General features: G+C 41.6%; 1 protein-coding gene across 2 annotated transcripts in view; it reads left to right on the top strand.

The window, feature by feature from the left end:
* The first annotated feature begins 814 nt into the window (after positions 1-814).
* LOC306885465 (insulin receptor substrate 1-B) overlaps positions 815-25,226 on the top strand; it is a 52,221-nt gene continuing 27,809 nt past the window's right edge. The window contains exons 1-2 of one of the 2 annotated variants that reach the window (XM_079441993.1): positions 815-1,514; positions 19,955-23,329. In XM_079441993.1, coding sequence (XP_079298119.1) covers positions 1,166-1,514; positions 19,955-23,329 — 3,724 coding nt within the window. In that variant the 5' untranslated portion in view covers positions 815-1,165. Of the gene's footprint in view, positions 1,515-19,954; positions 23,336-25,226 lie in introns of both variants that reach the window. The other variant, XM_079441992.1, reaches the window with a different exon arrangement.

The raw sequence follows: 25,226 nt of genomic DNA, 5'->3' as shown, positions 1-25,226 counted from the left end.
TGAAGATTTAATTTTTTTAAATTATGTTTTATAATGTACACCCGCATTACTGACTTATTCATACTGTACAGCCAAAACAATTTTTTCTCACGTAAAACCAAAAATGTTTGGCATCTTCTGAATGTATCAAAAGGATGATACAACAGTATTTTGAAATATTTTGCCCATTGTTCTCCTCCTGCTGTCACTCCTATATTTATCTCCTATAAATTAAGAGATTTATAACGACAAGGGTAACAATGAACATTTATTGCTTCAAACTAACAAGTGTGTATTTTATGTAACTGTTGTAGCCTAGCTACTTTAGTGTATATATAAAGGATTAAATTGCATTAGTAGCTATTCATTGGAAATGAGTAGGCTAGTTACTAGTACTCATTATTTTGCTTTAAATATCCCCATATAGTTAAAAGGCAAACGAAATCTGTAAATTGGTGCAAACTTCATATGTTAATTCGAAAAATGATCAGACGCAAAGGAATAAAGGCTATTATGCACTAAATATACTTAATAAAACGGATACTAATGAATACTATTAAGTACTAGTGTCTAAACAGAAAAAGATACCCACTATCGAATTCCTTATAACTAACAAAAAATACTAGTTTTTTTTTTTTTTAACAAATAAATATTTGCTACGAAGGGCTGGTCTAACCTTTTAAAAAGTGAAATTTGTTTAAGGCAGTGTTGAATCAGGACAGTCCAGAAGCGAATGAAATCCGATTCTGATCCTCAACCTCGTGCTACACACACACACACACACACACACACACACACACACACTCTACAGAAGACTGTTGAGTGCCTGAGCTTCACAGTAGCAGTGAACGCTGCGCTGGAGAGGAGGGGTGACTGGGAGCTGTTTACTGTACGCTACCGTAATGAGATTATTCAACTCCTAAAGCTTCTTCTAAATAGTAGTAGTTGCGCTTTTTGTCGCACGCCGGAGCGCATGTGCTCGTTCTGCTCGACTCCAGCCAGGAAAAGCGTTTAATGACATTATTTTTGGAAAGGAACTGCTTGTTGGAACCTCTCTCGCCCTTTGCGCACATGACTTTTCTGAAGCAACAGAGGTGGACGGAGGTTATATTTGTTGTCGTTTAGTACTTCTAAGGGCTGAACTTTTTTTTTTCAACGTGCTTGAGCAAAACAGATCCCTAGAGCCATGGAGAACCACACCGACTCGCAGAGCAGCACAGAAGACGTCCGTAAAAGCGGGTATCTCCGCAAGCAGAAATCCATGCACCGGCGGTACTTCGTGCTTCGGGCGGCTTCGGAGCGCGGCCCGGCCCGACTCGAATACTACGAGAGTGAGAAGAAATTTAGAGGTAAAGCGCCAGTGCCTAAAAAAGCTTTGGCGCTGGAGACGTGCTTCAACATCAACAAACGGGCCGACTCGAAGAATAAACACATGATAGTGCTCTACACGCGGGCTGAGAGTTTCGTGGTGGCGGCGGAGAACGAGACGGACCAGGAAGAATGGTACCAGGCGATGGTGGAACTTCAATGCAAGAGTAAGTCTAGGAAATAAAGCATCAAGCAATTGCAAAAGAGTGGTCAACTCAGAGGTGTTAACGTGGCAAGCTTCGTTTAATTGCATCTTGCATGTCATGCCCTCCAGCCTATCATGCAATAAATTTGCAGTATCTACATGGAAAATGGTTGCTCAGAGCATATCCACTGACTTTCTCATTGCATTAGTGCTGACTTTGGGTCTTCAGCTGCTGGTGGTGTTGCAACAACAGTGTTTTTCTTCCTCTCCAGTAAAGTAGATGGCCCCCCAAGTTGGGCAGAGGGGCCTCCTTTGCTGTTGAAGAAGGGAAGGACTGTTACTGAAGTTTAACTGGTTTCTTATCCACGCAGCCACCCGAGCACATGTTAACATTTCCCCCAATCTTTCTGTCAGGGCAATCGGCAATGCATGTCGTTCCACTTTCCATTTATATCTGTTAAATAATATTTAGAATAGCCTCATGTTTTGGACAGATAGCGTGCCAATTATTCTGTTTTCAATCTGCTGAGATTTGGTTTAACTTTTTTAATTGCCAGTAATTTTCAATCTGTTCAGGTTCATCTCAGCAAACCAAATTGTTTGTTCATTCTCCTAGAGATGTTAACTTAACATCAAGGCGATTTAAAAAAAAAATAATAATAATAACAAAAAAATGTTGTGATATATACCCTGCTGAAAAAAACCCCCCCAATAGAAACATCACGGAATTTGTAATATTTTTACTGGTTATAATCTGTAATGGACCTGTTGGTCTCTACTGGTAATAGGTCGCCTTCTATTGCTGGCTTGTTAAAACCACCAAATGCTAATGGAACATGTCCCAAAACACGCTACAGGAAACAATTTTTTAATGGTTTTAATGGTTAAAAGTTGACGGTTTGTTATGTTTGTAATTGTATTTGTATTGGAAACCATTAGAATTTCTGTGATGCTTTTTTTTCAGCAGGGTAATGTATAATAAATTATAATAATTATATTAGTTAATGAAAAGTGTTGATTGCAGCATTACATTTATGGTAGATTTGTTCACGTTGCATCAGATTTCTTTTTACATGCAATTTGCAGCGTTGAGCCTTACAAACAATCACATGTTTCTGTTGAGCTTATGAATGCTGTGGCCAATCAGAAACACTTTGATTCGTCTCTGCAGAGAATGCTGGAGTTGTTCAGTCAGTGCGTGAGCTCACTGTTCGAATTCTCTCATCATCATAAAACAACAAAGTACAGAAAAGATGCAAGTAAAACATTCATTCTGCAGCTTCTGTGATTATAACAGGAGTGTTTGCAAAAACTAGACAGAAATTTTCTAATTCACAAGATGCAACAAATTCATAAACGATTCTGCTGTGACACCTGTGTGGAATAACACAACTAAATATTCTGCATTAACCAAGATGGCGCCGCTGTGTTCGGACGCCGTTCGTGTCGCTCCGCTGAGATTTTGCTTTAACTTTCTTTTTTACTTACTTTTACTTTCTCTTTTTACACATTTCACGTCGGCACTGATCACCTACAACATAGAAACACTTTTGGACATTGGAAACCGCTACACCAACCTGCTTCAGGACACTTTATCCACGAATCCTGCGTGGCCTCTGGAGATTCTTCGGAACGCGGAGACGAACAATAACCCCCCGAGGCGACGGATCAAGAAACACCGCGGGAAGCGCGCTGGAATTCGAGTCAGACTCAGGAAAAGGGCTCACAGTCCTCCTCTTCCAAGCATTCTCCTCGCTAATGTCCAATCCTTGGAGAATAAGATGGACGATCTTAGAGCCAGGATTAGTTTCCAACGGGACATTAGGGACTGTAACAATACTTTGTTTGTCAGAAACGTGGCTTTCGTCCTCGGTCCCGGACACTGCTGTAATGCCGAGTGATAACTTCTCTGTCTTTCGGACGGACAGAACAGCAGAGGCCGGTAATTCCAGGGGTGGAGGAGTGTGTTTCATGATCAACAAGAAATGGTGTGATCCCAGGAATATCTTCATTCTGTCGCGTTCCTGCTCGCCTCATCTGGAACATCTTTCCATTATTTGCCGCCCATTTTATCTGCCCCGGGAGTTCTCATCGATCATTGTTACTGCTGTGTACATTCCACCACAGGCGGACACCGGCTTGGCTCTGTCTAAGCTTCACGATGTGCTCAGCGGCTACATTAACAAACATCCTGACGCTGCCTTTATCATCGCGGGGGACTTTAACAAAGCCAACCTCAGACAGGTCATGCCGAAATTAGCATTAAGTAGCATTAAGTTTTGTAAACACGCTAACCGAGGAAGCTACAGAAACAATAACGATAAGGACATTCTCCAATCAGAAACCGTGGGTGGACAGAACAATCCGTGCCGCGGTTAACACACGCACTGCCGCTTACAATGAGGCTCTTCTGTCTGGGAATACGAGCGAGTACAAAGCATCGTGCTATGCTCTCCGACGCGCAGTAAGAGCCGCCAAACAGATACAGAGAGAGAATTGAGTCTCATTTCCAGCTAAATGACTGGACACATCGACGGATGTGGCAGGGACTGAGGACCATCTGTGACTTCGGAAACAAATCCTCCGCGGAGGTGAGAGCAGATCCGTTGCTGGCCGACGAGTTAAACATCTTCTACGGCCGCTTCGATGGCAACGGCGGCGGCGCGTTTCTGCCGACCAGCGTGTCAGGAAGCAGCAGGCAGAGCAGCGACGATCCTGTAATCACCGTGTCGGAGGATGAGGTTTGGAGGGCGCTAAAGAGAGTGAACGTCAGGAAAGCAGCCAGACCTGATGGGATAACCGGCCGTGTTCTGAGGTCCTGCGCCGATCAGCTCGCTGGTTTGTTCACTTCCATCTTTAATGAGTCCCTTGCTACCTCCGTGGTTCCCACTTCATTCAAAAAATCCATTGTTATCCCTGTGCCAAAGAACAATAAACCCTCTTGCCTGAATGACTATCACCCAGTTGCCCTCACATCTATAGTCATGAAGGTTTTTGAGAGACTTGTAAAGAGCCACATTTGCTCCTCCATCCCTGATACCTTGGACCCTCTTCAGTTTGCCTATCGCCCAAATAGATCCACGGACGATGCCATTTCTCACGTTCTCCACTCTTCCCTCACACACTTGGACAGCAACAATGGGAATTATGTAAGGCTGCTATTCATTGACTATAGCTCAGCTTTCAACACTATAGTCCCTATCAAGCTGGCTTCTAAACTCACAGACCTCGGCCTAAACTCCTCACTCTGTGACTGGATTCAAGACTTCCTCACCGGCAGACCTCAAGTGGTGAAAGTTGGCCAGTTCACCTCAAACTCCATCACTCTGAACATAGGAGCCCCACAGGGCTGTGTCCTGAGTCCCCTGCTCTACTCTCTCTACACGCATGACTTCGTGTCCTCTCACAGCTCCACATCTATTGTCAAATTCGCTGATGATACTGTGGTTCTGGGCCTCATCTCCAACAACGATGAGACCGCATACTTGGATGAGGTAGAGAGACTCACATCATGGTGCCAGGACAACTGTCTCTCTCTGAATGTGAGCAAAACTAAAGAGCTGATCATGGACTTTAGGAAGAGACAGCAGCAGCCCTACTCTCCTCTCAGGATCAGTGGGACCCCTGTGGAGAGGGTGAGTAGCTTCAAGTACCTCGGTGTAAACATCTCCGAGAACCTGACTTGGACTACACACATCCAAACACAGGTTAAGAAAGCCAGGCAAAGACTGTACCATCTGCGTCAGCTGAGGAAATTCAGGGTCTCACCAGCAATCCTGAAAACTTTCTATTCAGGGACCATAGAAAGTGTATTGACTCAGTGCATCTCAGTGTGGTATGGAAACAGCTCCAATCAGGACTGCAAAGCACTACAGAGAGTTGTGCGCTTAGCTGAGCGCATCTCAGGGTCTGCTCTCCCCTCTCTGCAGGACATCTACCTCAAACGCTGCAAAAATAGAGCTGTCAAAATAATCAAGGACTCAAATCACCCTGGTAACCAGCTATTCACTTTGCTTCCATCTGGTAAGTGCTTCCGTAGCCTGATGGCAAAAACTGAGAGACTTAGAAGGAGCTTCTTCCCCCAGGCAATCAGGCTCCTAAACTCTAACTCTGTGTCATAATATCACTTGACTCCATGTAATATCACCATATCAATAAGCTATTCATAATTTTTCTCCATGTAAATATCATATATCAATAAGCTATTCATAATTTTTCTCCACCTCATATTGCTGCTATTCAAATACCCTGTACAACTTTTTGCACATTCCTCTTAGTACTATTTAAGTCAACAACATACTGACCTGCACATTTATATTTATATTTTTTATCTTATCTTTTATTTTATTTTATTCTTTTATTTTATTTTATGTTTTGTACTTCTCCTTCTTAATATTTGTATTCTATATAATTGCACTGTCCTTGGAGCGGACCTGACCTACATTTCACTGCTGGTTATACCCTGTATAATTGTGTATGTGACAAATAAAAACTTGAATCTTGAATCTTGATGCTTCATAAAAGCTGCTAATTAAATCACACAGACAATTTCTCAACATAATGCGCATTTCAAATAATATTGGATATTATATAACCCGCACTCCTCTTAGAATAAACTGTACAGGTGAAAGCCAGGTACTCTTGGAAAGAGTAAACAGACGAAAAGGGCAGTGACCGTGACTCCTAATTACACAGCCCTGCATGTTCCTTGGCTCCGGGAGATACCACTAACATATCCAACATGTGACGCAACCCTCACAAACCAATATCAAGAGTCCAAGGTGCTATTACTGCCTTACACAATGAGTGCATAATGAAAGCACCAACCATATGTCATAACATATATACTTAATGTCTCATATTACATACAGAAACATATGCAGATTCTGAAAAGGTTCTGTTTGCGACCAAAGAGTTGAATTTCATATATTTACTCTGAATGCAATGCAAAGCCTCTTTGAATTTACATGGGATAAAGACAGTAAGGCAGAATGTGTGTGTGTATGTGTGTGTGTGTGTGTGTGTGTATATTAGGGCACTTTGTGGTGGTGAGTAAAGGAGATGACACTTTAACAAGATGCGAGACTTCATCTAGAGATGACCCTCCAGTTGACATCTATAAACCCCCTAACTGGATAACAAGCTAAACAAACCAGTCTACTGATTGGCTGGTTAACATTTTGACATCTGTCTTACCTCTATAGTTGCTTTCTGCTGAGGTCGACCTATTGATGGGCAGGAGAACTGTGAGATGACCTGTTGGAATGTGGTCCATAATACACGTCTTAACCCATTTACTCCCAGTCCGTATTTTTTACAAGCATTACTAGCCATGATGATTGACAATCTGTCCAACAGCAATCTGCCCTCCTCTGTTCAAATTACGTTGGGGATGAAATTTCAGTTGCTGCTTTCATCTGCTTTGATTCATTCATTTGCTATTCATCGAGTCGAGTGGTTTGACCATTCCTTTAAACATTTGTTTGCTTTAAACTGATCTTTTTCATGCATTTTTTGATTCATTCTCTTGCATGCATCAGCAATCAACACATCGACATAACTTCACTGACCACTTAGTGAATTAGATATTGCATTTATAAAATTTAATAAGGCTTTTAAAATATGGATCTGTGCTTTGATGTTTACATACAGCTGAGATTTATCTGGTAATTACAACCTTGGATATTTACAGAAAGCCCAAGAATTTACACCCTGAACAACCATTGCATTGCGGCTAGCGAGTTAAGTGATGCAAACAGTTGAATATTTTCCCTTTGACTAAGGTTTCGGACTTGCAGCTGTCTATTTTGTCGGTATATTTCCGACTAACACAGAGACCACAGTCATTAAAAGCATCAACAGTGGAAAGTTTTGAAAAGAGTAAAGAACAATGCTGAACAATCTGGTCTAGGGGCTGAACTTAATGAAATATTCAAGCACATGTACACGCAGACATGCTAAATATAGTCGGTTTTAACTGTTTTCACATAAAGGAATTGTTTAGAGGAGTGTTTATCAGATGGGCCAAATAAACATGCATTGCACTTTAAAGGTTTGGGGTTCAAAAAATAAATATTAAGCAGCACAGCTGTTTTCAGTAATAATAGGAAATGGTTATTAAGCATCAAACTAGCATATCAGAATGATTTTTGAGGATCATGTGGCACTAAAGATAATTGCTGCTCATTCAGGTTTTCCATTACAGGAATAAATTGCATTCATATATTTTTATCAAATAAAATTTTGATCACAAGAGCCTCCTTTCAAAAGCATAAAAAATCCTACCGACCTTAAAACCTTTTAACGGTAATGTATACTTTATGTGAAAAAGAGGGTCCTGGGAAATTCACCTGCATTCCTGATGTTGTGTGGATTTCTGATGCCAAATTCAATTGAACAAATAGCAAGCAGACTCGGCGCTGTGAGCAGATATTCCATGCTCTGTATTTGTACAGCTGCAAACAGGAGGAAGAAATTAGGTTGGAGGAACTGGTTTTCTCACCATGGGCATTACTTGCAGGCGATACACACTGCACTGTACAAGGTGTGTGAGATCAAATGTGGCTTTCTGTTCAAAAAAAAAAAAAAAAAACTTAGTTACAAAGATAAAGTCAAATCATGCATATAGCCTATTCTGACTAAATGTTTAATATGAAAACAAAAATGACCTTTGTGAAATCAAACTAATCTTTCTTTACTTTGCACAGCACCTCACTACATTGCCACCGCTGTCTCAAGGAAAACACAGTGTGTTTGTGTATTAGTCTGTGTGTAATTGTACAGTATGTGGCTGTGATGCCAGTCTTGCTCATGGCTGATGCTGAAAGGTTAAACTTCCCTAAGCCTCACTCATCTCCTTAATGTGCTGGTAATTATTGTCTCTGTAAGATTTTGGACACACACACACACACATACAGCCAGCAGCAGTGAAAGCTTGTTCTATTTTAATTGCTAAATCTGATGTAATGAAGCAGGTCATAGAGTTGCTTACTACTGTTTGACCCTCATGCACCCCGTATTACAACGTAGCCTGTCCTTAAGTGCTATTTAAACATGACCAGATCCTGAAATGTAAGCCTGTGACAAAAATATCCATTAGGCTCCTTGGTGCATATAAATCAATTCAATGGACTTGCTCAGCAACAGCTTGCTTTTGATTGTATTAAGTTGCATTGAATACAAAGTCTGCTAAATAAATACATTATGATACATTATGTAAATTTACATTAAAATTAAATACATAAGTTAAGTTTTTTTTTTTGTGGTCATTTCAGAATAAACAAATACATAAAAAAAGAAAAATACTTTGTTTTCTAATAATTCTAAGGATGTTTGTCAGAATCTGTTAATCACAGTAGTGATGGTAACCACACGCAGCTCTATGCAACAGTGGCAGTCAGTCATGCTGATTTATGGTAAACATTTAAAATCAATGATACATAAGCCTAATAAGTACAGCACGTTGAATGCAAATTAGCACAGAGATTAATATGTTAGCTATTTCAACCTGTTTTCTCATATTATACACACCCTCACACATATTTTGTGCCAAAGTTGACTTCATTTTATTGCTTCCTGATTTCATTAGCTGTGTTGTGAAAAGGATGTCTATTGTTTTCTTTTATGGTGGATTTTTGAGAATTGTGAGTCAGAGAAAGGTTGTTGGGTTCACTTGCTCAGGACTAGAGCAATATTTCTTAAATATACAATTCTAGACTGAGCCTAAAGAGGATAGATTAAGACACGGCAGCAATAGTACGGTGGCAATCACTCAGCCGCTGAAGCACCACTTAGACTGAAAAGACTTCTGGGAAATCAATGATTGTAGTTTTCATGGCTTAACAAAGCAGTGCTTTCGTGGAAATCTGTTTCTTATTTTTATAGCTTATTTTGAGTAAAAATGGCTTGTTTAAGGCTTTTTATCTCTAAATGGTAGTGACACAGTTCACAGTGTACCAAACAGCAGAGTGCCACTATCTTAGGCGTCATTTACAGTCCACGCTTCCTCTTACTATGACCAATTTTGTCCTCACCACTTTATGAAACCAGCTCTCAGCAGAAATGTATCAAACGCCACTAGAATTTATTATTTTTAATGTTTTGCTGAATGGCCTTAGCAGTCGTTCTCAAACACAGAAAGGAACTTGCAGTACTAAAATCACAAAACGTAATGAAAAATCCTCTGATTTACAGATATAATTCTGTTTTATTGAAATAAAGAGTTTAATTAGAGTGGATAAGGACCCAAAACAACTAGACCACTGATTTATGCTTAATAATTACAGTAGTTGCTGTTAAAAGGACAGTACACAATTAGTTTCCAAATTAAATGTTATATAATGATTTTTATAGATATTTATAATCGCTGGTGTTAATATTTATCATAATATATAATAATGTAATACAAAAGGCCTGCTTTTTCTTTTTTGGATAGTTGTAATATTAGTTCCTCTTTTATTTGTTCATTGTTCAATGAGGAGGACATGCGTTGGTGAGGGAAGAGCATGTGTGCGGAGTAAACGAGCTACTATTGCTTGTTTAAGAGTTACATAATAAAATGTGTTTAAATTATACACATAATATACAGAAACACTAGCCCGTTTGTTTATTATCTTACTCGTGCCTGAAGGATACTGCGACGCCGCTACTGAGAGTTGCGTAAGCTCTCAATATTTGTCAAATCTCTCACCTGTAATTAACTGTTGAATTATAGGTACGCTTTCTTACAAACACTGGAGGATTTTCCCTCACGATGTATTCATTTTGGAGAGCATTATTTCTCACTCACTTTTTTCAAACTGAGTTGGATCCTCACCACCAAACTTGACATTGTAAGTTCTTGCTGTTTATTAAGTAGCTCATACTATTTTACTAAAAGTTAACTTAAGTTCTTATGCAGTGTCAACTTTTTCTACATTTACTAGTTCAGTTAACCTTTAAAATAGAGTTTGTCTGACAAAATGCAAGTTGGATGTTTTACAGTGCATGCAAGAATTGGAATGGGCTTTTAAATGAAATCTGTTCAAGTTAGTGCGTGTGTGTGTTTGTGTATGCGCTCATTGGTCAGCTACTGGTGTGGACAGCATACTTCATCACTCCAACTCTTGTTTGGCAGAGCGAGAACCACTAATATGCTTCCATATGGCACTGAAACCAAAAACCACAAGCAGATCTGGAAACTTCATGATAATGCTGACCAGCAAAGGGTTCATCTGGGTTAACATGGCAGTGCCAGCATTTGTGTGTTTTTGTGTGTGTGCAGTGATAACAGAAAACACATGTGTGAAAGGAACTTAAAAAGATAGTGTGTTTGTGGGTAGGGGATGCTTGTGCATTCCTCGTGGAAATACTAGATAAACTATTTTAAAGGTTGCTGGGTCAAGCTTGTTTGTGAAGGTGACAATCTGTTGAGTCTTTCAGTTTGATCAAGATCACTCAGTCCTTAGGAATCACGTCATTTTAAAAAGACATGTAATATATACTTATATAATTATGATGTGTGAATGTGTGAAGGAATAGTTTACCCAAAACTGAAAATTGGATGAAAATGCATTTACCCTCAGGCCATCCAGGACATAGATGAATTTGTTTCTTACATCACTTGCTCAATGGATCCTCTGCAGTGAATGGGTGCCGTCAGAATAGAGTTCAAACAGATAAAAACATCACAGTAATCCACATGACTCCAGTCTGGTTAACATCTTGTAAAGTAAAAATCTGTGTGTTTGTAAAAAACAAATTCATTATTAAGATTTTTATTTTCAAACCACTGCTTTTGACTAACATCCTCTATTTACAATATTGCTTTCTCTAGTAAAAAGTCGCCTTGTCTGAGTCACAAGAGAAATATGCACAGATCAAGCACCGTTTACAATCAAAAACAGTTGTAAACAAATATGGGACATCACAAGGCATTAATTTATAAACTGGAGTCGTGTGGATTACTTGTGGATTATTGTGATGTTTTTATCAGCTGTTTGGACTCTGGATTCTGACGGCACCCATTCACTCCAGAGGATCTGTTGGTGAACAAGTGATGTAAAGCTAAATTTCTCCAAATCTGTTCTGTTAAAGAAATACATCTACTGTACATCTTGGATGGCTTGAGGGTGAGTACATGTTCAGCAATTATTTTATTTTTGGGTAAACTATTAATATTTACATTTCACGAGTTTGCCTGCCCATTCAGCCCTGTCAGATAATGGCAAACAAACTTGGCTTGCTGTCTGCGAAGGAGGCTCGAACCCGAGGCTCGGCTCGAGCTCTGAGTAAGAACCCCCTCTGATGATACGGTGTGGATAAAGAAAAGGGATTTGAAGGAGGAGAAGGGGTGGTGGAGGGATGCCGGAAGAATAGTCACTTGAACGGAACAATGACTGCTGTTTATATATGGTCGTAACAATGATTGGCAGGACTGGATGATTAGGCTCCTCCCAAACCTACGTTGTGAACATCATTATGTTTACGTGTAATTGCTTACAATTTGAACCTCATGTGGAAAATGTGTTTCTGCAACAGAATTGACTGTAACAGTCAATTTTTGACTGTCTGTGCAGTTGACATGCTCTTGTAAAGCTATTAAGGCTAACACTGTAAATTTGATGCTGTTGCATGCTGCTCTGCTTTGTGACTCATTGAATAAACTTTGTGTTTTTGATTAATGTAAGACTTGGTTGGCATAGATGTTTTAGCTCTGTTTAGTGCTTTTGCAAATGGTAAATAGTTTTGCATGAAGTTACTAGTATTCCCTTTGGTGAGTGTTGCGTAATATTGTTAGAACAAAATGTTCTCAAGAGTTGAGCCACCATCTCACCATCGACACCCTAGGAACTAAAATATTTTGTGATTTGTGTCAAATTGTAAGTAAGAGTTTTCTACATATTGAACGCATATTGAAGTAACTTAAAACCACAACAGCTGCTTGAACTTACGCACTTAAGCTTGTTTGAGTTAGTATGCATTTATATACATATCTTTACTATCTTAAAGTGTTTCACAACCAAAACTGTAACTAAAGCCCTAAACACACTGCACGATTTTCGGCTGTCCCAGGCGAAAGATTGGCATCATGAAACAATTATGGCCAATCAGAAATCGCCGCGATTGCCTCACGATGCCAGTCTTTCGTCTGGGACCGCCGAAAATCATGCAGTGTGTTTCAGGCTTTAGATGTCACCTTGAAAGTTTATGTGCGAGTACCTCTGTTTGCTGAGGGAAAAGGCAGTAGGGGGAGACTTGAGACAGACAGGCACATTTGGCTGTGAGCGGCTCTCAGACACACAGCTGTTTCTGTACTCTGCTGCATTCTGCTTATCTTTCAAAGCACCAGGAGAGAGAAAGATCAGGACTGAACTTTGGCCCTAAAAAGAGCAATTAGTCCTTATTTTAGAATCCTTACGTGCTCACATGCACACAAATCTCAGTTGAATTGCTCTTTTGTTGAAGCGATTGCTCATATGGCTGTCACACCTGTTTTAAGCATTTAGCTGTTAAAAAGTTAAACCGGGTCAAAACTTCCTTTATTTGCATAGCATAAAGGATTCAAGTTGATGCAGTCATTATAAATAATACAATTCACTTGACTAAAACCAGTTCATTTAGATTTTTAGGTTACATGTTCACTATTTGGATTTTACGTCAACGTTTTTATTTATTTACAGACAGCTGTGATTTGTGCTGCGTCTACGCTTCAAAACAACGCTTATGTAACAGTGCCTGTTCCCCTTAAATCCCCCATTCTCCCCCCATCCCGTCCCTCCGCTGGTGTAAGGTAACACGCATACCGCTGTCCTCTATGCTATGCTGTCCTCCTCCTCCTCCTCCAAAACGCTGAGTGAGTATGATGACGGCAGACTTAAGCTCAGATGGAGCCACAACATTGGATCAAATGTGGTTTATGGTTCCAAACGAATCAAGATTAGATTTTTTTTTACTAATAACATATGATTAGATATGGATGTGGCCTCTGGCTGAATATAAGGTCAGTTTGTTGGTTTGATTTGTGCCATACACTGTGCCACAGCTGCAGTGACCTTGCCAGTCTTCACCGCATTGTTATTTGTGACCTACTTTCCTAGTGTTTGTGTGTGTGCTGAACAATTATCAGTGTGTCAATATCTATTTGGCCTGTTTGTCTGTATCTAGACACCTGAAAGCAGATAGGTCATGTTTATTAAGCAAGAAAGGACCTTACAGCCCCAATAAACATATAACAGGCACGATAGTGTGTCTTTTTATCTGTGTTAGTGATTAAAATATATGTATTATATATATAGTGTGCTCCATATGTGTGTGTATACACTACCATTAAAAAATTTGGGTTCATAATTAATGAGAATTGGACCTTAAAATAAAGTTTGACCAAAAATCTTAATGCTTACAAACTTTTGAATGGTTATTTTTGTATGTGTGTGTGCATGTGTGTATGTGAGAAATACTGCCATAGCAGGAGAGATAGACCAGGACAGGAGGATAATTAATCTGATCATATTTAAGGGGCGTATTTAATCTGATCTAGAGCTAAGGTAGATGATCATGGAAAATGAGAGGGAAACCAAGGACAGTGCAATTAGATTAAAATGAAGAAAGAATATTTGCCTTGTCTCCCTTTGTGTAAGAGCAAGGGTGAGTGTGTGTGAGGTTTGCATGTGCTCTGAATATTTAGCTACTGTAAGCTTTGTTGGTCTGATTGACCATTGTTACATTTTATTCTTTAAAAAATTTCGGAAAAAGAAGTGTTTTCAAAGCACCACAGTCCCATTGTGTTTATACTCCTTTGAGGCTCAACCTACAAATGACGTAGAGTTATCTCTGCGTATTAAGCCAAATTAAAGGGAAGCATTTTAACATTTAAGTTCAGCTTTAACTGATATAAAGATGCATTAAACGCAATAGCTATTTTTGGTCTTCCCATAAACACATGCTGACACAACTGTGTCTTTCTTCTCATGAAAGCTTTAGTAAAATGCTGATTAATGTATGAGCCTGCTGCCATGTTTTTTGAAGACATCACGCTACTGTTTAGCAAGGCCCTTGTAATTGTAGATGTTCTGTGAAATGCTGTTCTCATGAGATCAGCAGCCAGTTGCTGCCTAGAATGCTGCGTGCATTCCCACCTATTCTGGCGCAGGATGCATAGTTGCTCGAAGTAGCTGTTAAAATGTTGATTGTGTTCAGATGTGATTTATTTATCACAATATCAAAGAGAGGGATTTGATCGGAATTGAATGTTGTGTTCAAGCGGTCAAAGGTACGTGGACCACAGCCAGCTTCAAGTGGTGGGTGCTTGTGCAAAATTTGAAGCAAGTGCTGATTATGAACACCAAGCATGCTGTTAAAGGAGTCTTTGAAAGAACGAGGGGTGGTTGTTTAGCATGGTCTTATCTCAAGAAAAAGCCATGCATTGAAGAAGAGACCCAAGAAATATCTAGTAATATAATAGAGACTTGCAGGTGAGCTCTTTTGATCTTGTCCAACATGTAACCATATAGCAATCACCCAGAACAACGTAGAATCCATCTAGAAATGACTGGGCACTCAGAACAGAGTTTTTCAGAAGTCAAACTTTCTTTGTTTCAGTTACTATTAGCCTCTGCATGGCTCTCATTTTCTTTTCTGCTTTTTAACAATGTAGACTGGACGTGTATACGTCTGAAAGCATTATCCAAGAGCGTAGGACTGGCAAAGAGAGAACCTTGTATGGCTAGTCATTAAAAAGTCATGTGCGGCTTTGTCTATGACTCATCTAATGCAGGCTACCAGCCTCACTTAAGTTCACACAAGCATCCAGGGGGGCCCACATCACATAAAATCACACACACATATAGTGGGGCAAATCACTTTTGAATGAAGTTGCTCATCCTTCAGTTTCAGTGAAAGATCGAAAAAAAGAATGCGCGCAATTTTGTGACCACAACAGAAATATTCTGGAAGGGTTAACGGATATGTCGGTCAGACAGCAGAGGAGGGTGTCCCTTCTTCCACATGCTTGGTGTGCTTTTTGTGCATATGGTTGTAATTCTCTCATTTGTGTTGGAAGCATTGTAATGATCAGATTCACAGCAAGAGACTGGGTACAATGATGTGTTTTGTGAGTGTGCATTTCCAAGCAATATGTACACGCACTAGTGATGGGAAGTTCGGATCATTTTACAGACTCGGACCTTTGAGTCTCGTTCAGCAAAATGAACGAATCTTTTTCTCGAGTCATTTCGTTCATTTCGTTCATTTTAGCAAAATATAATTAAAATGTTACGTGTTACTTTCCAAACACATCTACTACTTATGCAAACGTTTATCACACTACAAACAATACAAAACTATGCTATAAGAAACAGAAAATATTACTTAATTGTTTACCTGGGTCTTTAGTCTATGATTAGCGCACCACCTCTTATCTGACAAGTGTTCGGATTTGAGTCGTTCGTTCATCACGTGACAGCCCCATACGCTTAACCAATGCAGCCTGAGCCGGAAAGAGAATGGATTAGTTCGTCTATCGAGTCTCGGGTTTGAGTCGTTCGTTCATCACGTGACAGCCCCATACGCTTAACCAATGCAGCCTGAGCCGGAAAGAGAATGGATTAGTTCGTCTATCGAGTCTCGGGTTTGAGTCGTTCGTTCATCACGTGACAGCCCCATACGCTTAACCAATGCAGCGTGAGCCGGAAAGAGAATGGATTAGTTCGTCTATCGAGTCTCGGGTTTGAGTCGTTCGTTCATCACGTGACAGCCCCATACGCTTAACCAATGCAGCGTGAGCCGGAAAGAGAATGGATTAGTTCGTCTATCGAGTCTCGGGTTTGAGTCGTTCGTTCATCACGTGACAGCCCCATACGCTTAACCAATGCAGCCTGAGCCGGAAAGAGAATGGATTAGTTCGTCTATCGAGTCTCGGGTTTGAGTCGTTCGTTCATCACGTGACAGCCCCATACGCTTAACCAATGCAGCGTGAGCCGGAAAGAGAATGGATTAGTTCGTCTATCGAGTCTCGGGTTTGAGTCGTTCGTTCATCACGTGACAGCCCCATACGCTTAACCAATGCAGCCTGAGCCGGAAAGAGAATGGATTAGTTCGTCTATCGAGTCTCGGGTTTGAGTCGTTCGTTCATCACGTGACAGCCCCATACGCTTAACCAATGCAGCCTGAGCCGGAAAGAGAATGGATTAGTTCGTCTATCGAGTCTCGGGTTTGAGTCGTTCGTTCATCACGTGACAGCCCCATACGCTTAACCAATGCAGCCTGAGCCGGAAAGAGAATGGATTAGTTCGTCTATCGAGTCTCGGTTTGAGTCGTTCGTTCATCACGTGACAGCCCCATACGCTTAACCAATGCAGCCTGAGCCGGAAAGAGAATGGATTAGTTCGTCTATCGAGTCTCGGGTTTGAGTCGTTCGTTCATCACGTGACAGCCCCATACGCTTAACCAATGCAGCCTGAGCCGGAAAGAGAATGGATTAGTTCGTCTATCGAGTCTCGGGTTTGAGTCGTTCGTTCATCACGTGACAGCCCCATACGCTTAACCAATGCAGCCTGAGCCGGAAAGAGAATTGATTAGTTCGTCTATCGAGTCTCGGGTTTGAGTCGTTCGTTCATCACGTGACAGCCCCATACGCTTAACCAATGCAGCCTGAGCCGGAAAGAGAATGGATTAGTTCGTCTATCGAGTCTCGGGTTTGAGTCGTTCGTTCATCACGTGACAGCCCCATACGCTTAACCAATGCAGCGTGAGCCGGAAAGAGAATGGATTAGTTCGTCTATCGAGTCTCGGGTTTGAGTGGTTCGTTCATCACGTGACAGCCCCATACGCTTAACCAATGCAGCCTGAGCCGGAAAGAGAATGGATTAGTTCGTCTATCGAGTCTCGGGTTTGAGTCGTTCGTTCATCACGTGACAGCCCCATACGCTTAACCAATGCAGCGTGAGCCGGAAAGAGAATGGATTAGTTCGTCTATCGAGTCTCGGGTTTGAGTCATTCGTTCATCACGTGACAGCCCCATACGCTTAACCAATGCAGCCTGAGCCGGAAAGAGAATGGATTAGTTCGTCTATCGAGTCTCGGGTTTGAGTCGTTCGTTCATCACGTGACAGCCCCATACGCTTAACCAATGCAGCCTGAGCCGGAAAGAGAATGGATTAGTTCGTCTATCGAGTCTCGGGTTTGAGTCGTTCGTTCATCACGTGACAGCCCCATTCGCTTAACCAATGCAGCGTGAGCCGGAAAGAGAATGGATTAGTTCGTCTATCGAGTCTCGGGTTTGAGTCGTTCGTTCATCACGTGACAGCCCCATACGCTTAACCAATGCAGCCTGAGCCGGAAAGAGAATGGATTAGTTCGTCTATCGAGTCTCGGGTTTGAGTCGTTCGTTCATCACGTGACAGCCCCATACGCTTAACCAATGCAGCGTGAGCCGGAAAGAGAATGGATTAGTTCGTCTATCGAGTCTCGGGTTTGAGTCGTTCGTTCATCACGTGACAGCCCCATACGCTTAACCAATGCAGCCTGAGCCGGAAAGAGAATGGATTAGTTCGTCTATCGAGTCTCGGGTTTGAGTCGTTCGTTCATCACGTGACAGCCCCATACGCTTAACCAATGCAGCCTGAGCCGGAAAGAGAATGGATTAGTTCGTCTATCGAGTCTCGGGTTTGAGTCGTTCGTTCATCACGTGACAGCCCCATACGCTTAACCAATGCAGCGTGAGCCGGAAAGAGAATGGATTAGTTCGTCTATCGAGTCTCGGGTTTGAGTCGTTCGTTCATCACGTGACAGCCCCATACGCTTAACCAATGCAGCCTGAGCCAGAAAGAGAATGGATTAGTTCTTCGATCGAGTTCAAAATGAACGAATCGTTCAAGAACGACCCATCACTAACACGCACTCAAGAACTCACGCCTTTTCTAACATGCTCTTATTTGCTAGGACACTAACAATTTGACTATATCTAGTGTCATAAATACATAAATATGAATTATACATTATTGGTAGAGTATTTTACATAGTATAGTAATGAGAAGTTTATCTTTTTCCATTATTTCCAGATGATAGTTGGGTGTTGATACAGTTGGTACAATTATCCAAACTATCGGGAAGCAAATTTTATGCAAAGACTAGAGAATAATGATTTCAGTCAAGCAGGTTTTGGGGGGGGCAAGCTGCGGCAGATTAGCAAAAGCCTTCGAATTTGAAACAGATTTAAAGAACGAGTTCCTTCAGGATTATGAACATCTTGTGTGTTTTCACAGAACTGTTAGTTGTAGGACTTTGCAAGCTCTTGAACTAATAGAGAGTGAGAGAAAGAGAGCCTTTACTAACAGTGAACACCTCGTCAATCTGTCGACTGATTTGCACGCTGTAACTTTTTGCTATTAACCAGGTAGTTCATGCGTTACTTTTCAGAGAACAAACAAAGGAATTGTTGAAAGCTCATGTGGGTGAACACAGCCTGCAGAGAGGAGAGTTGATGAATTGAAGATGGCATGTTTTCTCAGTAGAAAAAATCGAGAAGTAACCAAGCTAATGGCATAATGTCAAGGTTTTTCTAAAGAAAATAAATGGGCCTGGAGAAAGTTTGGCACTGCCAGCCACATTGTTCTTATAATTTTTAAACCCATGACTATGCATCTGTATCTTTGTTGAAAACCATCAAAGGCTTGTATGATAGAATGTTTCCTTAACTTATATCTTTATGACCATACATCACAATAGAGAGGCCCTGTCTCTAACTTGCCTATGGCATCATATTAAGTATGCAAGCTGTTTTAAATATTTGCAGGTGCTTTATTCAAAATGCTAAGCACACCATAAGGGTGGTGTTTGGGGCAGAAGGGTTCTGTGGGGCGTTTCTCTGGCTGTTTGCAGATTTGGAACGTATATTTGGCAAGCTTGTTGGTGTGGCCAACATGCAGTATAAGTAAGCGCTTATTCCAGAATAAGCACTTACTTAAAAAGCATCTTTTGCAGCTCATAATCCTTTATGTGTGTATGTAGGACACAAATTGTAATTTTTATTTTTTTACTCTATGGGAGACGTTGCACACACTGCAATATTGACTGTTAACTCATAGCGTATCTCATATGAGTATCAAGTGTTCATTTGCACTTTATTAGTAATGGCCTATTGACTTGAGTCTTTATCAGTGACCTTTGTCCTCGTTTGCACTTGATCTAACAAACCACTTCTAGTTTTAAAATATGAAGCACTGCTTACTCAGACATTTCTAGAATTAAGTGTATATATTTACTAATATGTGTTTTGGTTATATTCACATTCTCATTGGTGTTACATGATGCATAACATGAATTATAAAAAGATTGTTAGTTATTTGTAGATTATTTATACCTTATGCATTTTTTATTTAAATATCTTTATTAAGATGTGCTTACTTTCAGTTTATAAGATGGGTTGCTAAATTTACCTTGTGGTGTAAGGTTATACTGACATGTTGGTTTTCTTTCTCTCTGTAGGTAAAGCACTCTGTGACAGTGCGAATGGGGAAGATTATGGAGTACCATCCCCTGGTCCTGCCTTCAAGGAAGTCTGGCAAGTGAAAGTTTGGCCTAAAGGTCTGGGCCAAGCCAAGAACCTTGTTGGCATCTATCGTCTCTGCCTGACTGAAAAGACAGTCAACTTTGTCAAGCTGAACTCTGATGCAGCTGCTGTCGTGCTCCAGCTTATGAATGTGAGGCGTTGTGGTCATTCTGAAAACTTCTTCTTCGTGGAGGTGGGTCGCTCTGCAGTAACTGGACCTGGAGAGTTTTGGATGCAGGTGGAAGATTCTGTGGTAGCACAGAATATGCATGAGACTCTGCTGGAAGCGATGAAGGCCCTGAGTGAGGAGTTTCGCCAACGTAGCAAGTCTCAGTCAGCTGCTGCTGGAGCGGGAGGTGGCACCACTGCATCAAATCCTATTAGTGTTCCCTCTCGACGACATCACCCCAATCCTCCACCCAGTCAGGTTGGATTCACAAGACGCCCACGGACCGAACCACCAGGGACTACTGGAGGCTGTAATAGCACTTCTCCAACCTCTCGCCACAGCTTTCCGCGAACACGAACGTCCAGTGATGGTGGAAAAGTTGATGATGGAGGTGGTGCAACAGCTGGAGGGATTGCATCATGCTCAAGCCCCACGTCTAATGGGTCATGTTCCAATACCCCAATACTGAGATCAACATCTGTTCGTGCTCCAACCCCAGGCAAAGCACAACATGCGCTAATGAGATCCACCTCAACCCCTGCTCCTTCAGCTGCACCAAGCCTGCCTTCTGGCTCAGTACATGGATCTGAGTTTTGTGCAGTAGGAACTGGGACAAGCAGCAGTGGTGTGAGTGGTAATGCTAACATGTACAGTCGAATACCTCTCCGACAGCCCACTGTCTCTGGTTCTCTTAGCGACTACGGTTCCTCAGATGAATACGGCTCCAGCCCTGGAGAGCACTCTCTGCTAACTCCAACAATGCAGGCAGAGTCTGCAGGCAGCTCAGGTGGGCATTCTGTTGGGGATGAAGCATCCAACTACATCCTAATGAGTCAGAGAGGAGCATCCAAACCTCAGCCTGGCCAAAATGCATTGCCACAAACCAGGAGAGTTCTGAGGCGCTCCTCTAGCAGAGAATGTGAAGCGGAGCGCAGGATAATGAGCAAGCGGGCTTCCCTGCCACCCATGGCCTTGGAGAGACTTGCACCACACCGTCGAGCTGGGGAGGAAGCAGTTGAAGAGGACGACTATGCAATTATGACTCACACCACCAGCCGAGAATCCTTTGGATCAAGGCAGGATTCTGGAGCATCAGCAAGCACAACAGGATACTTGGAGGTAGCTGCAGAGCTTAAAGGTGATGCTGGTAGTGGTGAAATGGGTGTCCCTGATGTCATTGGAGGGGCCAGTGGAGCAGTGGATAATGCCTACATGTCCATGTTGCCAGGAGTTACAGCTCCCCCAGTATCCCTTTCTCATTCCCTCACAGTAACAGTTTCAGATCCAGACTCAAAGTCTGCTGATGACTACATGGCCATGACCCCCAATAATAGCATTTCACCCCCACGGCAGATCCGTCCACCACCTTCTGGCACAGATGGCTACATGATGATGTCTCCCAATAGTAGCTGTTCACCAGACCAACGAGGGGTCCCTACTGCTTGGGTTGGCAGCAGCAGTGCTGACAGCCGAACTGGCAGCGACTACATGAATATGTCACCTATCAGCGCCCGCTCTACCAATAGTACCCCGCCACCAGCTGAGCCCCACAATCCATCTGACCAGCATTATCAGCAGCCTCCACCTAAGATGGTATATTCTTACTATTCTCTACCCCGCTCCTACAAACACAATAGTTCAACACGCTTCGAGGAAGGGCCAGGAAGAGGGAAGCATTTGGTTAATGGTGGTCGAGGTCTGGGTGGAGGCAGGGGGCTTGGTAATAGCAAGTCCAAGCATCAGGAACCCCCCGTTGGCCGACATCTGTCCCTATCATCGTCCTCCTACTCCTCCAGTTCTGCTAGCAGCGAGAGCCTAGGTGAAGGTGAAGAAAAGACTGTCAAGGTGGCAGGAGGAGCAGCAGCAAGTACTCCAGCAAAAGATGCTGAGCAAGGACACTTTCAGCAAAAGCAAGGGTCTGGAAGGTTAAAGCAAGGACATCCTGGTCAGAGGGTCAGGCCTCTTAGCCTGTTTGTAGATGTCTCGAAAGCAAACACTTTACCCAGAGTCCGTGAGACACCCCTTCCTCCTGAGCCTAAGAGCCCTGGTGAGTATGTCAGTATTGAGTTCAAGGGTGAGAGGAACCTGAAATCAGGAGGTAATGGAACCAGAGGATTTCGGCACGATGCTTCTCTTCCACCCAGTACCCACCTCAACTTACCCAGGCCTACCTCTTGTGTCGCTGGGTTCTTGCCTTTCTCGCATAGCTCCTCCACCCCCATCCCTCCATCAACTGCCTCTGAGTATGTCAACATGGATCTAGGAGTTTCCCCATCCCCCTCGCCTATCTCCCTCACGTCACTTGGATTTCCCGAATTCCCCACTCGTCCTGTCACGCCTGCAGCAGCCCCTAAAGGTCATGATGAGCACAGATTGGCAGTTCTAAATGATGATGATGCAGAGAGTGAGATGGAACATGTAAAAAGCAGGCAGGTGTCAGAGCCACAGCCAGGAGACTCACCCACAGCATGTGGTGACTACACAAAAATGGCCTTTAGCCTGAACTCAGGCAGCGCGTTAAGTTCTACATCACCAAAACCCTCTTTGCCAGACAAGCCTGAGTCAGTAGTTCCAGCCTTGGGTTTGGGACTAGGACTAGACTTTCCACTTGCCAAAGTCCCAAACCCAGATCACGGGGCTAAAGTAATCCGAGCAGATCCTCAAGGTCGTCGACGCCACTGCTCTGAAACGTTCCAAGCTCCTTCCTCGCTTCTTTCTTGCTCTGCAACATCATCTTCTTCTGCATTCCCTGATCACACCCAAGTGACCCGTCGGCTTGGTTTTGAGGGTATGCTTTGGGGGAACAGTGGCTCAGCAGACATCTCATCTCAGTACGTCAACCCTGGACTACCCAGTCTATCAGTTTCACAGACATCCTCCATGGAACAGGGCCTCAATTATATAGACTTGGACCTGGCTAACAAGGAAAGCTCCTACACTGCCGCAGATGGACAAGCAGCTGTCCACACACCTGTCGCCCGTATCTTTTCCTCTGTGCTGGTTGGAGGAGCAGCAGGGGGTTCTGTAGGAGCTGGAGGTTCAGGCGGTAGTGCTTCAAACCTCAACATGTACGCTAGCATTGACTTCTATAAGTCAGAGGAGCTGCGGACACACCAAGGTAGCAGCAGCAGCAGCAAAGAAGGTACAGGTAAGATCAGCTTGAATTTCAAAATGAGTTTAGTCTAAAAAGTATGAAATCATGAATATCACATACAGTCTAAAGTTTATTCATATCTTCTGCAAACTGAACAGATTTGTCATACAGTTGAGTGCATAAGTTTGCATGCTCCTTTTACCTCCTTAGTTTATAAATCACTTGCAGAAGAAATAGCAATCTTATTTTTTATTTAGTACTGCTCTTCATAATATTTCATTGGATATTTCCCACAAGGACGAACGAAACAAAATAATAACATTTACACAATCTTCCTGTTTAAAAGTTCACACTTCTTTGGTTTAAACTATAATTTTCACAAAACATACAGTCATTGAACATTGCAAAAGCTGAATTGTTAAGATGTATACATTGAATGCAGTGTAAGTTACTGCAAATGTACACAACACAATAGAAACCAAGGTTTAAACTTTTCAAAAGGATAATTTGTGCAAAATCAGTTGCTATATTCTCTTGTGGAACATTAATATAAATTATGTGAAATGGCTTGAACACTGAGGTCTGTAATAAAAAAAAATATATTTTTTATGATCCCTCTTATTTTTAATAAATATAAAACATCTTGCAGATTCTGCAAGGAGTATGCAAACTTATTTGCGCAACTGTAATATATTAACACACGTATTAGAGTGACATAATCATGTCAATTCCACAATTCCTGTGTGGCTGTATTTACACTGTTTTTATCTCAGCTTTAATTCCACTTTAGTCAATAACAGGTTGTGATGATACACTGGAAACTGAGTACAGTCTGTTCCCTAACAAAACTTTATGAGGCCATGGTTCACTTTTGTTCTTTATTCATATCCACCTGGTGCCTCTAGATACAGGAGCCACCTGTCTGCCAGGCATTACAATGCCAACAATACTGATCAGAGAGCCATGGAAAGTTCCCTTTCGCAAACCTCATAACCATTGGTTTTGTCTGCCGCCTCTGTCATTCTCTGGGCTCCTAAATTTGATTTACCATTTTAAATGTATTTTAGAAATTTCCAGTGTTTATCTTTGAGCTGAAACATTAAAGTGTCCTCGATAGTTATGTATATAGTAGGGTTACAATAACAGGGTATATGGCTAAATACAGTCTTTTCATTGTGTTTGAGTTACCGTCTTTTTGAGTTCCCTCTGTGTGCTTAAAATGCACGTATGGGTTTGTGGCTAGATTGGGGTTTGCCATTCAGTGACGGAATGTTTGCATAAATTGTCTTTTTGTACAAATAGTGGCAAAGCAGGCTAACCACATATGTCTGACGCTCCGTGTTCAGTTTAATTTATGCAAGAAAACAGTGACTCTTGTGGAATAAGAGAAAGCTTTCAATGGTTGTTTGTAGAAATCTCCGATCTGACCATCTCTCTTTTATTATTATTTCCTTTATTTTACCAGGAATTGTCCCATTGACATATAGATCTCTTCTACCAGGGAATCTTGGCCAAAATGGCAGCACAGAGAGATTCACATACAGATTAGACACACATAGAACAAGAAAAACAGTAAAGAATAAAAAATATCATCCAACATCATAAGAAATATTTTTTTTTACATAAAACATTCACATGTTTCTTTCAGATAGAGCTCCAAAAGGTTTCTAAAAATATTTAAAGATGGAATTGTTTCTAACATCATAACACTCCGCATTTCATTCCATAGCCTCGGACCTATGTCATTTATATAAAGTGAAAATAAAACCAGAGCTAAAATATTATTTTATTCAAATATATTATTTTTAATTCTGTAGAAGTGAAATTTTCAACTGAGACACACTGCATTCTTTCTGTCAGATAATTATTGAACCAATTTAGACTCATTTTACAAAAACCCAAGCAACTGAGTCTCTGCAATAAGATTTTGTGATCTACAGAATCA

Source organism: Barbus barbus (assembly GCF_936440315.1).
Source record: "Barbus barbus genome assembly, chromosome: 2".
Classification (NCBI taxonomy): Eukaryota; Metazoa; Chordata; class Actinopteri; order Cypriniformes; family Cyprinidae; genus Barbus; species Barbus barbus.
Note: the sequence above shows the minus strand (reverse complement) of the source record. Positions and strands in the feature narration are given on the sequence as shown.